The 18,583-nt window shown below is 38.1% G+C and overlaps 1 protein-coding gene across 1 annotated transcript; it reads right to left on the bottom strand.

Moving 5' to 3' along the window:
• Positions 1–5,023: 5,023 nt before the first annotated feature.
• Positions 5,024–17,354, bottom strand: LOC113515757 (neuroplastin). The gene is made up of 4 exons (XM_052899786.1): positions 17,087–17,354; positions 9,320–9,494; positions 6,917–7,531; positions 5,024–6,333 (listed from the first exon to the last, which is right to left on the bottom strand). Exons 1-4 carry the CDS (start codon positions 17,154–17,156, stop codon positions 6,321–6,323), a joined length of 873 nt encoding a protein of 290 aa, XP_052755746.1. The 5' UTR covers positions 17,157–17,354; the 3' UTR covers positions 5,024–6,320.
• Positions 17,355–18,583: the final 1,229 nt, after the last annotated feature.

Raw genomic sequence — 18,583 nt, 5'->3', positions numbered from 1 at the left:
AAAGTGCAACAGGACGGTATGAAGATGGTTCAGAAGGTGGTTTATGAGGCTTTAGAAATGGTATAATAATCTGAGACTTCCATGAAGTAGGTATATTTCCCGAAATAATTATGGAATTAATTATATTTAAAAAGTAAATTAATGTCGCATCGCTAGCATTTTTAAAAAGGAATACGGTATACCGTCTTCTCCCGGTGCAGAGTCTTTAATACAAGCTAGAACACCTTTAAGTTCTACAAGAGTAAAAGGAGACTCAAGTTCGGATAATTTGTCAGAGACGGATAGAGAAATATTGTAAAGGCATTCCGGCACATAACTAGGAGCAAGGCGATCTAAAAATTTATTCGCTAAAGTTAAATCGAGTGCAGAACGTGATGTATGATCACTGAAGGCAGATCTGAATCTTTTAATATTATTCCAAACGACTGATGAATTAACTTCTGGACAGATAGAAGAACAAAATCTTCTCCAACCTTCCAATTTCTTTTTTTTCAGTAGTTTTCGAGTAGAACGTGAAACTGCGGTGTAAATTTCAAAATTTTCTGATGTCATGTAATTATTATAATTTTTTTCAGCCTCTTTACGATTTTTAATTGCTTCCGTACAATCTTTGTCCCACCAAGGTGGGGAGGGAATTTTCCCTGAAGCACTATTTTTAACAGGAAATAATAAATCAGCAACCTCCTTCATATTAATTATCAAGTCATTACAACATTGATGTTCATTTCCATGATAAACAATAGGTAACTCCGATATTTTATTATCTAAATATTGTTTGTAAATATTCCAGTCTACATTAAATTATAACATAAATTATATTTAAGTCGAGGACCACTCTTTCGACTTGAGGGAATGGAAATTGGAAAAGAAAGAATGAGGGGAAAGTGATCGCTTCCGAAGGTAGAGGAATGAGGATACCACGACAGTGAAGAAGCTAAATCAGAAGAACATATTGAAATATCAGGAGCACTAAACCCTTCATTCGGTGCAGTTCTACGTGTCGGTACATCTGAGTTAATAATACATAATTTGTAAGTGTCAATTATCGTCAGGAGTTTTCCACCATAAAAATTAGAAGTAGAACTGCCCCACGATTGGTGCTGAGCATTAAAATCGCCCATTACGAGAAAAGGTTTAGGTAAAATTGAAAATAATTGTTCTAGTTGTGAATATATTTGGCATGTAGGATCAGGAATATATAAAGTAACAAAACAGATACCATTTATAATTATAGCAGCTGCATTAATGCCGCTATATACAGGAAGCGAAAAAGAAGAAAAAAGAAGGGAGTTTTTGACCAATATGGCAACACCGCCATATCCGTCAGCTCTATCATCACGGAGACTTGTAAAGCCTGAAATCCTAAAAGGATATCCTGGCTTTAACCAAGTCTCTTGTAGAGCTATTATAAAAGGATTATATTTATTAATCAAATAAAATAAGTCTGATTTCTTATTTGTTATGCTACGACAGTTCCACTGAATTATTTGGACTTTGTAATCCATTGTGAGAAGTTAATAATTGAGAAAATACATTGTACATGGCATCGTTGGACGGTGGTAAAGTTGTTTGTATCATTTTTGATTGCGATAACACTTTAATAAGCATGAGAATAATATCAATGATGGATTGATTATTGTCAATATTATTTGATGATAATGCACAACCATTAGAGGGAGCAGGAATATTATATTCCTTAACTATGGCTTCATGGGCAGAACGATCATATCCTTGTTGTATTTTTTGAGGAGAGCGTGGTTTAAGTGTAACTGTTTTTTTATATGATGATTGTATATGTGGTAATGATGATTTCTCTTTAAGGAAAGAAGATTGAAAATGAGATTTATTGGAAGGAGATGATGATGTTAATACATCTGAATATAGTTTAGAAGTTGGAGGATGAAATTTTGATGCTTCAGCATAAGAAACACAACTATGGGCCATTGTTTCTTTAATGGCTTTCTGACGTGCATATTCAGGACATTTTTTACTAATTGCTGAATGAGAACCATTACACAAGATACAAGAAACATTTTCCTCATCTACTTCACATTTATCACCTGTATGATTTTGCCTGCATTTATAACACCGAGGATTTGAACGACACTGCATCTTGACATGTCCGAACCTACAGCAGTTATAGCATTGGATAGTAGGGTAAATGTACAAATCTACAGTTAATGATGTGTAAAACATAAATACTCTTTTTGGCAATATTTGTCCATCAAAAGTAATAACAATGGTTTCAGTATTAATAAAACTTGGTTGTCCTTCATTAATTGTCTTTTTCTTTATTCTTCTGGTTTTTAGAATTTTCCCACAACCTATCGGTACTGATATATTTTGGATTACTTTCTCTTCTGTCCAATCTTTAGGAATACCCCTCACAATTCCCATACGGGTTACATGGAAAGAAGGTATAAATGCCTTAAAATTATGTGTCACTAAGTTACTATTATTTAAAAATGCATTTGCATTTTCAAAATTTGAGAAAGAAAGCGATAAACGGTTTCTTCCTATTCTTTTGAGGCTACCATTCACTATATTATTTATCTTATTAGTGTGTAAAAAGCGACCAAATGCAATAGGATGTAATGTAGTGTTATCATTAGGATGTGTTTCATTTTTTTGTACATGAACGACATAAGGTGCTATATCCTCGGCATTGTACAAAGTTCTGCTTAAAGTACTGGGTGGAGAAGCAGGTTTAACAGACTCGGTATTGTTTACAACTGGTATTGATACTTGAGTTTGATTCTCATCTTCAATACATTGACAATCACTATCTTTAATTTTAGATTCAAGACCCTTGGTGTGCCTCCTTCGTTTTTTATTGCAATGTTTGCAAATGCGACGTTCACCACGTACTCGCTTACGTTTAGAACTTGCAACGCTAGAACCATCTGTGTCCATACTAGATTCACCTAATATATCAAAACTATTATTGAATGGAATAGTTATATTTGCAGACACCTGGGGGGTTGTCCCCCCAGGGTCTATAGGTGGATCCATAATGTTAATATAGGTAATTTACTTACCAATATTTACAGCAACAAACACTATTACTACAAAATATACAATTAAATATACAATCTAATACACAATATATAAAAAAGACTAATCCTTATATAAATAAAAATAAAATTAATTTAAAGAAGATCAAAAAACACTCCCGCTTTTTTAAACGTTTCCCGCGCTTTTTTCGACAGAACATTTGACAATTCCGTGTTGAGGTGCGTTCCGAGCGTACGTAACAAACCGATAACCGATAACCGATATTTCAGCTTAAACTGTTGTCAAGGCTTTACTTTCAGGCTGGATTTCTAGATTTGGCTGTCCTGAGCAAATTGTTCGAACATTTATCTCAGATTACAGGGAACACAAACGAACTACAGCCCATCATCCAGCGTCTAACGACCTTGTTGAAAGATTCCACAGGCAGCTTAAGACTTCCATCATGTGTCATGCAAATAGTACTTGGACGAAATCTCTTCCGTGGGTACTATTGGGCATACAAAGTTCTTTTAAGGATAACTTACAAGCTTCTTCAGCAGAACTTCCTTATGGAGAAGCTTTAAGACTTTCAGGAGAATTTATCGACTGCCATTTGAAAGGTTCTACAGATGTAAATTATTTTATAGCACGTTTACGTTAATTCAACGAAAAAAAAAATCAAACCTGCTTCTCGTCATAGAAGTGACAAAATATTTATTTTCAAAGATCTTTCCACTACCAATTACGTGTTTTTTCGCGAAGACGCATTGCGTAGTTCACTCCAACCAACGTATACAGACCCTTATCATGTCTCAAGGGGGAAAGTGATGCAGGCTACCAAACATTTTCAAACCTACGTAGTTGTAGAAAAAACAATAGTGACTTTCTTGACAATCTCCTTGTCTTAGCAATTTTACGGAACAATATTTTGTATCGCGACTTATTATATCTGGATTTATTTACTGTAAATATTATTGACTAGCGGCCCGTCCCGGCTTCGCACGGGTGGACAATTTTACAACATTTTACATTATTATCTGATCCTACCTAGCTGCCTATTTCATAGATGTGCCAGCCCCCACCTACCGGGAGGGAAAGGGATGGTTAGCAATGGACTTTAACAGCCCCATTGCTAGCAATGTACTCTATTAAGTCGACATCCACGTGGTTCCACCTGGAAACCATCGTAAACAATTCTAGGTCGACATCCACGTGATTCCACCTGGAAACCATCGTGAACAATTCTTGTTGAATTCGTCATGATGGGCTGACCTGATTCATCCTCACCTATCATCCTTCACTGGTGCCTCGCCACTGGTGTCTTTCCTCTTTATGATATTAGTGTAAATAGATGTAGATTATACAAGTTCGTGCTAAATCATTCTTTCTCTCACTCCTTCTGAATCTATAATATAATATATATGACAATATCATCAAACCCACATCCACACCTCCTACATATCCTATCAGGTCGACCTCCACGCGATCCCCTCTGGAAATTATCGTGGTTAATTCTCGTGGAATTCTTCACGATGGGCTAACTGAGCTGCTTTCATTCTCACCTATCACCCATCCGCCGCCCGCCAACGTGTACCGATAGCGCAGAGGGGGTTACCATTCAATTTTCACCCATTAATATCTAGTTGTCAATATACTCGTATATGTGTACTGACATTGACAGGTACCTACTACAGATGGCAGGATTTTTGTCGACTTAACTGTTGCATTTGAATGTACACATCTTTTTTGTTATAGCTCATTATTATTTCAGCCGTTAACTGTCTACTGCTGGACATAAGCCTTCTACATAAAGGGAATTTTGCCAGTAGTTGCCACGCTTGGCAGGCGGGTTGCTTATAAAGCCCATGTGCTATTTTAACGTATAAGCTATGACGTAAGTTTCATTAAATTCCGTCGAGTAGATTTTGCGTAACATCCATGCATCCTTACGATCTTTCTCTTTTATAATATATTGATATGATAGGATATGAAGGACGTGAACTATGTCACGAGAAATAAAACCAATCGATCTATGTAATGGATTTATTTTTAGAATGGTCAAAATACATAAATTACATTGCGAGTCTAAAATGGCTGGTAGGCAGTGAACACACACACACACATACACACACACACATACACACACACACACACACACCGTACGATAACCAAGAGCACCGCTCCTCGCCACATCGCGTTATTGTAAGTGCATGTACTTCGTTTGAACTTCGAGTTTGCTCACATTTCGTTGGCTGCATGCAGCGCTACGCCGCACTGTACCTACCCAGTGCTACTATGTAGGAGGCGCCACTGGGAAATCCAACTACTGCCTCCGTAGTGCAATTGTAAATGGCGTGCTTACATCTCTGCGACTAATGTTAAATAGCATTACAATATATTAAATATCCACCGGCCGCACGGTGCGGTTAACAAACAATATGTACATACATTACTATGTTACAATTAACATTCATATCATATCATATCTGGTTTCGACTTTATAAGTGAAATAGACGCCCACTATGACGTTTAGTTCACTCTACTGTGCTCAGGCCGGTGGCGCTAGGCGCAGGTCAATCTCTGAGCAGCTCACTGCAAACTACTAAATAAAAGCATTCCAAACCTTACTCTATCATGAAATATGAATATATACGTTAAATGAATGCGTTCCTAGTATGGTTTAGTAGTATTAAAATTAATTAAATCATTACATATTAAATTCAAGAACACTTACCATTAACAAAATAATTGAAAGATACATACAAATATAAAAAAAAATAAAACAAATAATAAATCTCTATGTAATCAATAATGTACAAGATGCACAAATATGGTACATTGTAAACGAAAATATATGTGCAAGTATGTTATGAAGGTGGAGTTAGACCGTGCGAGCGAATACCCATCACGTGGCCCTTCTGCTCTAATCAGTAAGTACAGTATGGTACGGGCATGTTGACAACAGGACCCTTAGCATTTTTCGTTGCTCAACTGCACTCGGAAGTAATTTTGTAAATAGTTATTAGTTTCAACATGTGTATTATCTACCTGTTTTCGTTCTATAGCCTAATTCCACCTGCACACGTACGTACAGGCGAGTGCCGAGTGGCGCGAGTGACATATCATTCAGGTATTGTAAGCACGTGGCGCTTATCTAGGGACTGTTCGTAAATATTTTACAATTGTTACAACTTCTTAAAGCTATTATTATTACAAAACATTTTTGGTTAATTCGTGATAATAAATACATATTCAACAGCAAACGAAAAAACAACGCGGCGCAGAGTCATACGCCGCCGCCGCCGCCGCCGCCCGCTCTCGCACGCTTACGACTTCTTCCTGCAATCACAACACACTTGTTAACAACTGTGGCGTTATATAAATTATGTTGTATGTCGTACAGGTCAATAACTATGTCTTTATACATGCACAATGGGAATTTTACGCTGTGTCCGGCCCCACCGCCGCCGCCGCCGCGAGCTCTGCGCGGACGTTGGAAACGATGAACACTATAAGTTCGCAACATTCGCGCTGCGTATGTAACATATATTGACGTCGTCAAAATAATTGACATACAATAGGATCATTAACCGTTGCCAAAATATCATCTACAATGTGATTTTAAAGATTTTTTTTTTTAAAGAGGTTTACAACTCTTCTGTACAGGTGTCCAGTAAGTCATGAATTAAACGGATTCTTGTACGGATTCGGTAGGGGACAACACGGCCTATCAAAAATACACAAAAAAATAAATTTTTGTGTATTTTTTTTATTTTTTGTGTATTTTACCAATAGTTACAAAATATTGTCTTTATTTCTAAAAATATTTCTACTGCGATGACATACTTTATAAAATTGTGCATTCCCCAGATTTCTTGTTGTGTAAACATGTGCTGGTTGGTGGAGTGGGAGGGGCACTCACTGGTCGTGGTTGTCGGTGTCGGAGTCGTCGAGCTCGGGCTTGGTGCGGCGCTTCTCGTAGACGAGGATGATGCCGCAGAGCACGAACACCTCGGCGCAGATGCCGAGGAAGGGCCAGAGCGCGGCGTACATGTCCTTGACGCGCAGCGTGGTGGCGGCGGCGACGCCGTCGCCGGCGGCCGGCATGCACTCGTAGCGGCCCTGGTCGCCGCGCCGCGCCGCCAGCAGCACCAGCGCGCCGCCGCGCACGCCCGCCTCGCTGTCCTCCAGCGCGAAGCGCGCGTCGCCCTCGAGCGAGGTGCCGTTGCCCTCCTCGGAGGAGGCGTTCTTGTAGAGCCACGTGACGCGCGGGTACGGCTTGCCGATGATCCTGCACTGGATCTTGATCTTCTGGCCCTCGACGACGTTGGAGTCGGGCGGCAGGCGCGCGACGGGCCGGCCGCGCACGTCCCAGTCGCGGCGCCAGCCGGCCGCGACCAGCAAGCACGAGTAGTTGCCGTAGTCGTCCTCGTGCGCGTGCTCGAGCCGCAGCACGCCGCCGTCGTCCAGCAGCTGGTAGCGCGCCGCGGGCGCGTTCAGCTCGCGCACGGCGCTCAGCTTCGTGCCGTTCTTGCTCCTGTAACACCGCCCGCCACACATGTATCCTCCCTCCCTCCTATTGCACGTTATTTCCCTTATTATAATTGTACTCTATACTTCATAACAATAATAAAATACACGAAAATACTTTATTTCGTATGATTTCATTTCTATGAGATTTTGAAAAGTTAATTTATTAATTAATTTTTTTTAAACGAATTATATCGATTGGTGGTGAATCGATGTCGCGATTCGCCATCGCCGCTAAGTCTAGGAACACATAAACTGCATAGCAATTTTAGATTTTTTATTTATGAGTTTATGGTTAGTTACGTCTTAGAGATGAATTAACACGATGAAAACAAGATGTCTTCATTGTGTTAATTAATGATGAAAAAATTAAACTGTTATTTTCACTGAAACAAACTAGTAATATTCACTAGAATTTTTCATTATTTATTGTCAAAGCCCTCGAGTACCTGAATAAATTGAGTTTGATTTTACTAACACACATGTGGTTATTAACACTTGGTAATTTAAATGAAAGGATTTAAAGAGCAATATCAAATTGACAATATTTTTAACATAATTAAAAATTTAAATCTGCAAAATCAATGTACATATCGAATGAAGAAATCGCTTTGTAAAACCAACTTTATAATCAAATATATACTTTTAAGGACTTTGCAGAAAAGTGTCCACTGCAGACCAAGTATTTAAATTTTAGAAGTGGCACCAACTATTTAAGAGTGACGATCAATTTTTAAACTTGTATAAGGTTATTTCGTTTTTATTGTCAATTCCCGCCACGTCAGCATCCACAGAAAGTCTTCTGTGATGAATAGCAAATGGCGAGACGAAAAAATATGGCAACCCTAGTGACGACTCACGTCGGCTAAACATTATATAACATGGTAACAAAAAAAAAAAGTATAGCTTATACTTTTGTTTAATGTAATTGAATCGATTTGGATAGCGCATTACGCGCTCGGCGCCCCGGAGGCGGTATGTAACGTCAGCGTCCTAAAATACAGTGAGCGACTCGGGTTGCATACATGATCACTCAACGACTACGCGTCTCCAACAAGACACTGGACGACGAAGACAAGTGCCACATGACGACCGATCCACCGCAAACATTACAGCCTACAGTCGGATTAGATTCAATCTTTGCACTCGTATTTGCCTCTGCAGTACATACTACAATGCCCGTACAATGATAAACATAATAATATTATCAGTAAAATTGTTAGCGCAATAACTTTATGATAGCTGTAGTGGCATACAGAGCCAAACTATCGTGCCTATCATATTGTACTCCTAATTAAATGTGTATAAATTTCATATTGAATCAAACAATGAAAGTTTAGTTATAAGCACCCAGTAACTTGTGTGTGAATATCAAAATAAATTATAATAATTGAAGCTGTAAGAGGGGTTTTTAATATGTCTTCGGTATTACTGTTCATAATACATATACAAACGTCATTGTACATTGATAACAATGAGCAAACATGACATTCACGTTTGTAACAAAACACACAGTAAGGTATGTAATCCAAACAGTACAATCCACTGATGGTGGCATTTATATATTACGTTAATGTTAATTGAGGAAACGCTCGCTATGTATGTGTATGCTAAGACTAATAAATTATTACACGAGCAGCGCTCTTGATTTTCATAATTCTTTTGTTCGTTCTTATTCGAATTTAATCTGAGTACGGCTCTATAACCATAGTAAAATTCAACATGGTTTCTATTAAAGTTTCGCAAAACATCAATAAGTGTGTACGAGTATATAATGAGCATGTGGAGCACTTACCACTTGTAGCCGGTCAGCTTGTGGCCGGGCGCGGTGCAGTTCAACTGCAGCAGTCCCTTCACGTCATAGTACAACGGCTCGCGGTAGAAGTCGGAGTCCGCGCCCCGCGGGCGGAACCAATCGTCGTCGAGGACGACTTCGGGCGTGGCGTCGGCCGCCGACACGCTCGACTCACCTGCAAATTCAACACATGTTTCACTGTCGCTTCCCGTGTCCGGAGACGCGGCCCCACCGCCGCCCTTTGAACCAACTAGGTACAGTCGCAACATCGTCTCCTCGCGCCGTTAACAGCTACAGTTAACAACTAAAACGCGATATCAGTAGATTTAATCAAGGACTAAGTCTTATGTCGCGATGATATATGTTTCAAATGTAACGTGGACAGGTGTATCTAAACAGTGATATTTTATCGTCATTATTACGTACGTACGTTAAACTGAGCACGGCGGTCGTGGTGGTCTATTGTATACTACCAGTACTATGTAGACAGTCTAGATAGATACTACAAGGCAAAACAACGCAACTAGTGCATGTGTACACTGCGACGAAAGATTTTATAATTTTAATTTAAAAAAAAAATCTATAAGTTACATTACAGCAGTGTCACCTCGTCAAGAGCTGTTAGCGAAATAATAGCAAACCTTGACGGCAAAAGCACGTTGAATGATAACATTTCCTATCTGTAATCTAACTACTGAATGCACCGAGCGATTGATATTTAAGGGGCAGTGCACCCAGGAAGCGGGCAGCGCGGGCAGCGCGGGCAGCGGTGGCCGCGCGGCGGAGGACCCACCACCACGACCATCGATGTGTGGTACCGCGCTAAACGAGCCGCCACCGTATCAGTCAACGTGGCTCGCGCTTAATATTTTGCGGCTAATTGTTATTTAGGAGCAATTAGTGTACGCAGGCGGGAAGCAACAATTGGGTAGGGGCTACGGCATACTGTTACAGCACGTGCCCGATCTAAACAAAGGTTGACACCACAAGTCTTATTTCATGTTTGACTTCGTTTCATGTTGTAATATGTAATTATTAACGATACAAAACGATTTTTTAAATATATGTATACTTTGAAAGTCAAGTACATTTTTATGAAGGTACATACGTAAATAACAGTTAGTTATTTACGTATGTACCTGTAGTTGGTAGACAGATCTTACCGACTTGACAAGTTGATAGGTATAAAGAGCGTTAAAAGTGCAAGTTTTTTATGCAGATGCGCGCATCCAAGAGTGCTGTACGCCATAGCAGTGGGCGGTTAGTTGCTACTGCACTGCGTTATATTCAAGCGCAGATAACAAATGTGCCTTATCATGTTATCGATTAATATTATCAGTAATGATTTACACTCCTCAACAAATAAATCAATATTATAATAGGGCATAAAGTAACGACTTTATCAATCTGAAACTCACAGATCATGTTCATGAAACTATATATGTTTCGACAAGGATAGTTCAAAGTACAAATATTTGAACGTTTCATAGTTATGTACAATAGATTACCAGTACGAACGTACATCTGTACATATGTGAGATTTGTTTCTTGTAATTCCACTTGTAATTCCAGGGCTTTCCACAGGGAGTCATTTATTTTTATAAATACCATCACTGGATTGAGGGCCGTTGTAGCAATGTAACATTTCCTGTTACACGTGTTCATGTAAAAAACTTAACCTACTTACTCTAGTTAACTCTACAGCTAATACTATTTACTGATAGGAGTAATCATTACAAAATAATAGTAAATAAATTGAAGCAAACTATTAAATATTACAATAACAACGCACAACTACTACAACATGACGTATCAACACAGCCTTCAGATAATTAGATACAAAAAAAATGGAACGGCTACAGATAGCAATAACGTTGTCCAGCGATAGCAGTACTATCGCCGCACGGCGCAACGCGGCAACGCACGACAGCGCACGACACCGCACGGCGCAGCGCGGCAGGCCACGGCACGGGACTGACTAAGCGCTGCGACTCGACTCATCTACTACATACGACTACATACTCGCTACTCACTGCTACCAGATAGTTATATGTATATAGGTTACATTACATCAAAATAAGACCAAGAAGAACAAACAATAGAACCACGAGAATTTAGACTAAACGAACAATCGAACAACGTACGAAATTGTTCGCGAACGCAGTTGAGTAACTAAAAACAATTGCCATGTCTTAACACGACTAAAAAAAATTAAGAATGGGAAATAAATAAGTGTAAAAGCTAAGATACTAGCGCTAATTGGTCGCTGGTAATCGTCTGCTAGCTTCTAGCTGCTATATGAACACTGTAATGCGACTATGGCCTACGTTACGGCCTGGATGTCATATCGTCATGCTCGTACAATACTGACGGATATATATATATATATATAGGTAATTAATATTTGTCATGTCCGTCAGTATTCTACGACTATGACGGTATAATATGCAGATGATACTGACATAGTAAATAGATAACATTCTTGACATGTGACAAATTATTTTGAACAGTGCTGTCATACACCGGTAGAGTAATTCTGTAAAATACAGGTGCCGTTGCAGTTGAGGTACGTATTTGTATTTAGATATAGTATTCGCTCCATTATTACCGGTTATGGACAAACTAACTACACATATATAATACTTTAAAACAAAATCTATCTAACTACAGTTGTGACTGTCAGCAAAGCTTTTCAGCAAAAACCGCAAGTATACTTGGGAAGTTCTTCGACGCGGTGTGATGTGTGTTTAACTGCAAGGATAGCATATTCGAAAGTGATCGACTAATTATTTACCACGCCTTTTTACAAGTGAAGGCCTCTAATTAGATCAAGTTTAGGCTCAAGATTAGTATAATAATTAGCAGTTAAAGGCCAAATCACATCAGCAGATGGCGGCAAAGTTGTCGATGTTAGCGGCTACCAGTCAGTGTTGGCGGTGCGTCAAAATAAGGCGGGAAATACCCACCCTGCGATCCCAGACCCGACAGAGAACCAATTTTTGATAAGCACACTTGCGACTACTAATATAAATACTTGTACGAAACGGGATATTGCTTGATCTGCTATTATTTTTTTCACACAAAATCTCCTGAATCAAAACTATGTTTACTATAAACTCGACAAGCGTACGGTTCCCCTAGTGATAGTAGCACAGTACCGATACCGGTGTCCCACTAATACCCATCAGGCGAATCCAGGCACGCCGCACTCCTCCGTACCGTAAACGCGCAAGCATTGAAAATGCGAAACGAAGAAAGCGGATACCCGCCGAGGGGCTCAAGAAAACCTATTCGCCATCCGCCAGTGCGATAAGGGCCTATGGATTGCTGCGCGAGAGAGCGAAGAACTGGATCGTGCGCCAATAATGTGGAGCGGCATGCGAACGCTACGGCCAACGGAGGGCACTAGTGGTGTGCGGAGTACCGGGCGCGAGCAGCACGCGCACGCGCACGCGCGCGGCGCCGGGCTGGCGGCTGCACGTGTAGAGGCCGGCGTGCGCGGCGCGCGCGGCGGGCGCGTGCAGCCGCGCCACCAGCCGCCCGTCGCCGGCCGGGCTCTCGCCCGCGGGCCGCAAGTCGCCCGGCACTTCGCCGTCGTTGAGCCGCCACACGGCGCGCTGCTCTACGCGCAGCGCGCACACCACCGTCAGCGGCGCGCCCGCCGCCACCGACACCGCCGTCTCTCCCGCGGCGTCCGTCTCTGCGCATGTCACCCACGTACAGCCGCCTCTATACTTTCCTCATATTATCCTCCTCTGCGTATTTATTATACATCCCTATAGTTAGCAACAAACAAGAGCTAAACATAGTCATTTGCTCATATCGGCGCTAGCAGCTTGCCGACTGTCCCGTTCCGACATATCACGTGTCAGTCAACGGTCGACGACCGACTTTACCACGAGCCTCGACTGTATTCAGCCAACATATCAGACCGGGCCACGCCAGTTTGTATTGAGCCAGTAATGATTAATTTGTGTTTTATTAAATCTGGAGTCTCTTACGTCGCCTGGTGAATATAATTTGATTGACTTTTGTATAAAGGTCTTTCTAAGGCAATTTTGTACTGCTACTATAATGAATTTACAACTACGCGATCTACTAACAATAAGAGATAAAGTAAAATGCGATTGACCTCTAACTGCTGTTACCGAAGCAAACGCACTAGAAGTAAACAATATTCACTAAGAATAGTGAATTAGATATCAAGAAATTGAAAACACTACAATTTGGATTGAGAAGAGTTCATGAGATTTTACAGCAACACCTTCACATGAAGAGGGCAGTTTCACGTCGGATGCGGTACCACCTGTAGATTGCTACGAGTGAGAATCAGAACTGCGCGGAATAGAGCCTTGGCGGCGACATGAGAGTTTTTGAAGTAGACTCGTTTCGGTGTGTTTACGACATTACTACAGGCACAGGTGATAAGTGTTGGATCAGTACGCATTCTAACGGAAGTATAATGTGATCAAGCAGAGCAAGAAAAGTTTCTATTGCTAGTTTTCCACGTTATGCGATTTCCACTATATATAAGACACTTTTTTTCATTCTGAGACAATGTTTAAGACAGACAAGAGTTTCGAAAAATGTTTGACACTTCGTGCGTTTGTACAGATCCCAGTGGATGGTACTGTTAAGACATTTAAAAAAATTATAATAACCAATTATTTATTTTCGCAAAAATCTGGATAGCCAGCATGCACGTACCAGCATGCACAGAATCGTATACATAGAATCTTTCTGCAAGGCGTGACTCGTAAGAAATTACATTAGATGAGGGATATGCTACCTAACTAGTGATTACAACTCACATAGGTTTGAACGTGAGTTACTACGCGAGACTGTTATGTTTTGTTTCTTAGTTAATAGTGTGATCATATTTTAGACAATTATTTTATGCATTTTTTTTATTTCCGTTATTACATACAATTAATAAATTATGACATGACACGACTTTTCAATAATAATAACGCCTCTACCTCGGCAAATTAAGGAAGTATGAATAATAGCTTTGTGACTAATTAGTGATTAGTTCATATAAGCGACATCAACAATGTAAAAAATAATATAGAAAATATAATCACAATTTACTTGATGTCTGTAACTGGTCCAATACTTAATTTGAATGACCTCTCCAGAGATAGTTGTATGAATTTACATAGCAGCAAACAATCTCATTTATATGACCTATCAAATTATAGAAATACGTATAGTATTATAATATTTAAAATGTAACCTAGGATAAAGTAACATATACCTACTGTACTAACAATATTTAAAATATGTATTCTCAAGAACAAATAGATAGATGGCAGCTGATAACAATGTTTACCCATCAAGGCGAAAACTTAGTAGGTACGTACCTAAATGTAATGTTACGTAAGTACAAATAACAATATGATAACTTACTATCAGGCGGGCAGAGCCAGTTGTTTTCCAATTTTCATCTCTGTCATTTACTATATAATAAGTGAAAGACCGCATTACAGATAGTAAGCACTAGTCCAACGCAGGATCACTTGCCAGTACATTAAAGGCACATTATAACTAACAACTGTCTGGCAATCAAAACAGTCCATTAATATCCTCAAACACCACACTCCTACTTGTCATTACTCTTTTAGCAGCTCTTCTATCTATATTCTATTCATATGGTAGTTTTATGATTATTTCTGTGATTTCAGTGTGCTCAACTTGCTTAGATAGATAAATTAAAAGCCAATACACTGAAAAGTCAATTCATGGCAACCCCACATTGGCAGAAGCAAGAGTAATTAATCATTAATTAGGATGTTTTGCACAATAAATTACATATGTACATAGTATGTTAGCTACAACAGCCTGATACATTGTACTACTAGTACAAGACAACCAGCCAGTAGATAGCACAGATCTTGTTTATATGAAATACCTTGTTCAAAATGGAATATTTAAGTTTACAACAATAGAGCTAGGAAGATTTATTAATAGAATTATAGTGTTATAAAGATTATAATATTTAAACATAAGATTGTATTATCTACGTCTATAATACCTTTAGTGTAATTCATAATGTTGTATATGTGCAATAAATAAAAGTTTTTAACTCTTTCAGTACTAAACTAACAATTGTACCAAATAGATAGATACTCTTTATTGTTCCCTTCATAATATTACAGTAATTACAATAATAAACTTATTATAAACACAAGAAAAGATTACTCTAAGAAAAAGATAGGCTGCTTTATCGTTAAAAGCAATCTCTTCCAAGTAATCTTTGTATGGAGAAGAATAAACAGTTTGACTGGAGGCACAAAACTCTACTTTATAAATACATATAGAGATACAATTGCACTATAATGTAAATGTAAACTTACTGACATATACTAAAATAAATCCATTATATATATATATATATATATATATATATATATATATATATATATATATATATATATATATATATATATATATACACAAATTCATATAGATATGAATATATTATATGTTACAAAAATAAAAAATTTATAAAAAGAAGTGTGAGTATGGTAACAGGCACAAATGAGAACTTGCTCAAACAAATCTCCTTACCATTTGTTTTAAAACTACATAAGTATTATTATTTTTTTCATATAGAGGTTGGTAGATACATAGTCAAACAGCTTGCACAGTAAATAATTTGTTTTAAATACTTCTGAAATGTACTGGTATGTAGGGTCATGACACAGCAGTACAATGAAATGTATGAACTCTTGAACTTTCAAATTGACACATTAAGTCATTCAAATCTATAGCCTACAGGTAAATATCTGTAGCATATTTGTCCTTGATTTCTAGGCCCATTTTCACAACTTCAAAAAGGAACTTGTGATTTACCTGTATTTTTTGTCTATATGTTACACATTTATCAATTCAGAACAAATTCTTTCCAACATTGTCAAAATTGAAGTTATTATTTTCATAGAAATATCATAAATTATTTTATTAAATTTCTTGTTAATTGTTACCTATTGTAAATAGATAGAGATCTGTATATGAGAGCTATTTAAGAAAAGTTGACAGTTTAAACAAAAGTAATTAAACCCAAAACAATATTTTTTATAAATTTAATCTCTATTTGAATTTTTATTCTGGCATTACACAAAAACTACACCACCAAATTGGACATGGTTTTGACTGTTATTTTTTTGTTAAAATTAACTAGTGTATTTTTTTTAAAGAAAAAACAATAGAATATCAATTTATTTTTTAATACCAGAAGGTCAGAATTATACTCTCATTTATACTACCTAATATGTAAAATATATATTACTAACCTAGAGTTAGCCAGATATGCAGGTGTTAAGGTATTATTAAAAAAAAAATTAAAAACATGAGGAATTTTCAATTATAATTATTTAATTGAATGCAAAAATCATAGTTCTTTTTTTTAAACAAGAAACTATCAGATTGAAGATCCCCGTGCAATATAGCGACTTACTGGGGTAGGGTTTTTTCTTAAATTCATCTAATAATCAATAATAGTAATGAAAGTTAAGCCTAAATATTAAATAAAGCTACTGTCTGAAGTATTGTTCCTATCCAATATTTATAATTATTGACAATCGATAACAATGTGTAATGGGTATATATATACACCTAAAGAATTAAAAATGAACATATTATATAGATTTAAACATCTCACATTCTCAAAGAAAAAAATTAAATTGATGCATCGTGCCAAATAACATATCTACACTGTTTAAATATTAATATCTTTAATTTTCTTTAAGTTCTTTTTCCACTTACTTTGCGCATCTGAGGGAACTCCATTGATTAAAAATAGAAGTGCCAAAGGCAGGCAAATCTCCAAACGCATGGTGCTTCAATTCACAAAATAGTCTTCTACGATAAAAGTAAAATAATGGTTGCTACTTGCTAGAAATAATATACTTAATCACTTTAGTTTCTACGTCTATTCCATTATCGAAACAAAAGAACAATGATCAATGAGTAGAATTTAGAATAAAAAATGGCGGATGGCAGAAAGCCAGAGAGCGGATGGCTCAATGACTCAATCACAGATGATCGACCATAGAGTACTAGAGGACCTAAGAACAAGGAATTACATAGAAGGAATGATAAAATAAAAACTGTAAATCATAATGGTTGCCTCCTTTCTTCTTACGTAAATATAATTAGTAAGAAGAGGACGAAAGATACATCAGATTTTTAACGATCCAACACATCACTAGTAATACGAGGGTCATTTGAAAAGTTCTTAGCCTAACATACTTAATGAAACCACACGATGTTGAGTTTATTTTTATTTTTCAACATACTCTCCTCCGAGCTCAAAACACTTTTTCCATCGACCCGGTAAGGCTTCGATACCCGTTTTAAAAAAATCTTCGTCTAACTCCTCAAAATAAGCGTCCACAGCGGCTATGACCTCTTCATTTCTAAAAAAATGTTTATCACCTAAAATTTTTTCAGCTTTGGGAACAGATAAAAGTCGGACAGTGCTAAATCCGGTGAATATGGGGGACAAGGTAACAATTCAAAGCCACATTGATGGATTTCTGCCATGGATTGCATAGAGGTGTGAACGCGCGCATTGTCCTAATGAAACAATCCTTTTCTTCTCAATAAACCTGGACGTTTTTCTTTGATTTCTTCTCTCAAACGACGCAACAGGTTGCAATAGTAATCGGAGTTTATTGTTTCATCCTTTTTTAAATAATCCACGAGAATTATACCCTCTGCATCGCAAAAAACGGATGCCCGCCGATAAAACCACCTTTGCCTTCTTTGGGGTGGGCGATCCTGCTCTTTTCCATTGTTTCGACTGTTCTTTTGTCTCGGGTGTATTGTGGTGAACCCAGGTTTTATCCATGATTATAAATCTTTCAACAAATCTATTGGGTCAACTTCATATAACTCTAACAGTCGCGCGAAGTTGTGAGTCGGTTGCGTTTTTGTTCCACTAAAAGCAGTCGGGGTACCCACCGCGCAGACACCTTAGAGAATCCAAGTTCAGTAGTAATTATATGATGTGTTCGCTCAGATGAGATGCCTACAGTCTTAGCTATCTCCTCGACAGTCAATCTTCGATCAGATAAAATTAAATCACAGATTTTTTTCTTTGTTTTGATCAGTGGAAACAGTCGAAGGCCGGCCACTACGGGGCTCATCTTAAATGGTCTCACGACCACGTTTAAACTCTGCCACCCAGTTTTTAACAGTCGCATACGAAGGAGCGGACTCACCCAAAGTAGCAGACATGTCTTCATGTATAGCTTTTGG

This window comes from Galleria mellonella, unplaced genomic scaffold, assembly GCF_026898425.1.
Source record: "Galleria mellonella isolate WM207_F2 unplaced genomic scaffold, CSIRO_AGI_GalMel_v1 utg63, whole genome shotgun sequence".
NCBI classification, from domain to species: domain Eukaryota; kingdom Metazoa; phylum Arthropoda; class Insecta; order Lepidoptera; family Pyralidae; genus Galleria; species Galleria mellonella.
The sequence above is the reverse complement of the archived record's forward strand: the minus strand, read 5'-3'. Positions and strand labels throughout refer to the sequence as shown.

Bases quoted from the DNA above. Each gene is read 5' to 3' on its own strand.
- LOC113515757 (XM_052899786.1), bottom strand. From the start codon at position 17,156: ATGCGTTTGGAGATTTGCCTGCCTTTGGCACTTCTATTTTTAATCAAT. The intron at 9,495-17,086 runs GTAAGTGGAAAA...TTGAATTTGCAG, and splicing joins AGTTCCCTCAGATGCGCAAA to GTGAGTCGAGCGTGTCGGCG. The intron at 7,532-9,319 runs GTAAGTGCTCCA...GCGGTGTTACAG, and splicing joins AAGCTGACCGGCTACAAGTG to GAGCAAGAACGGCACGAAGC.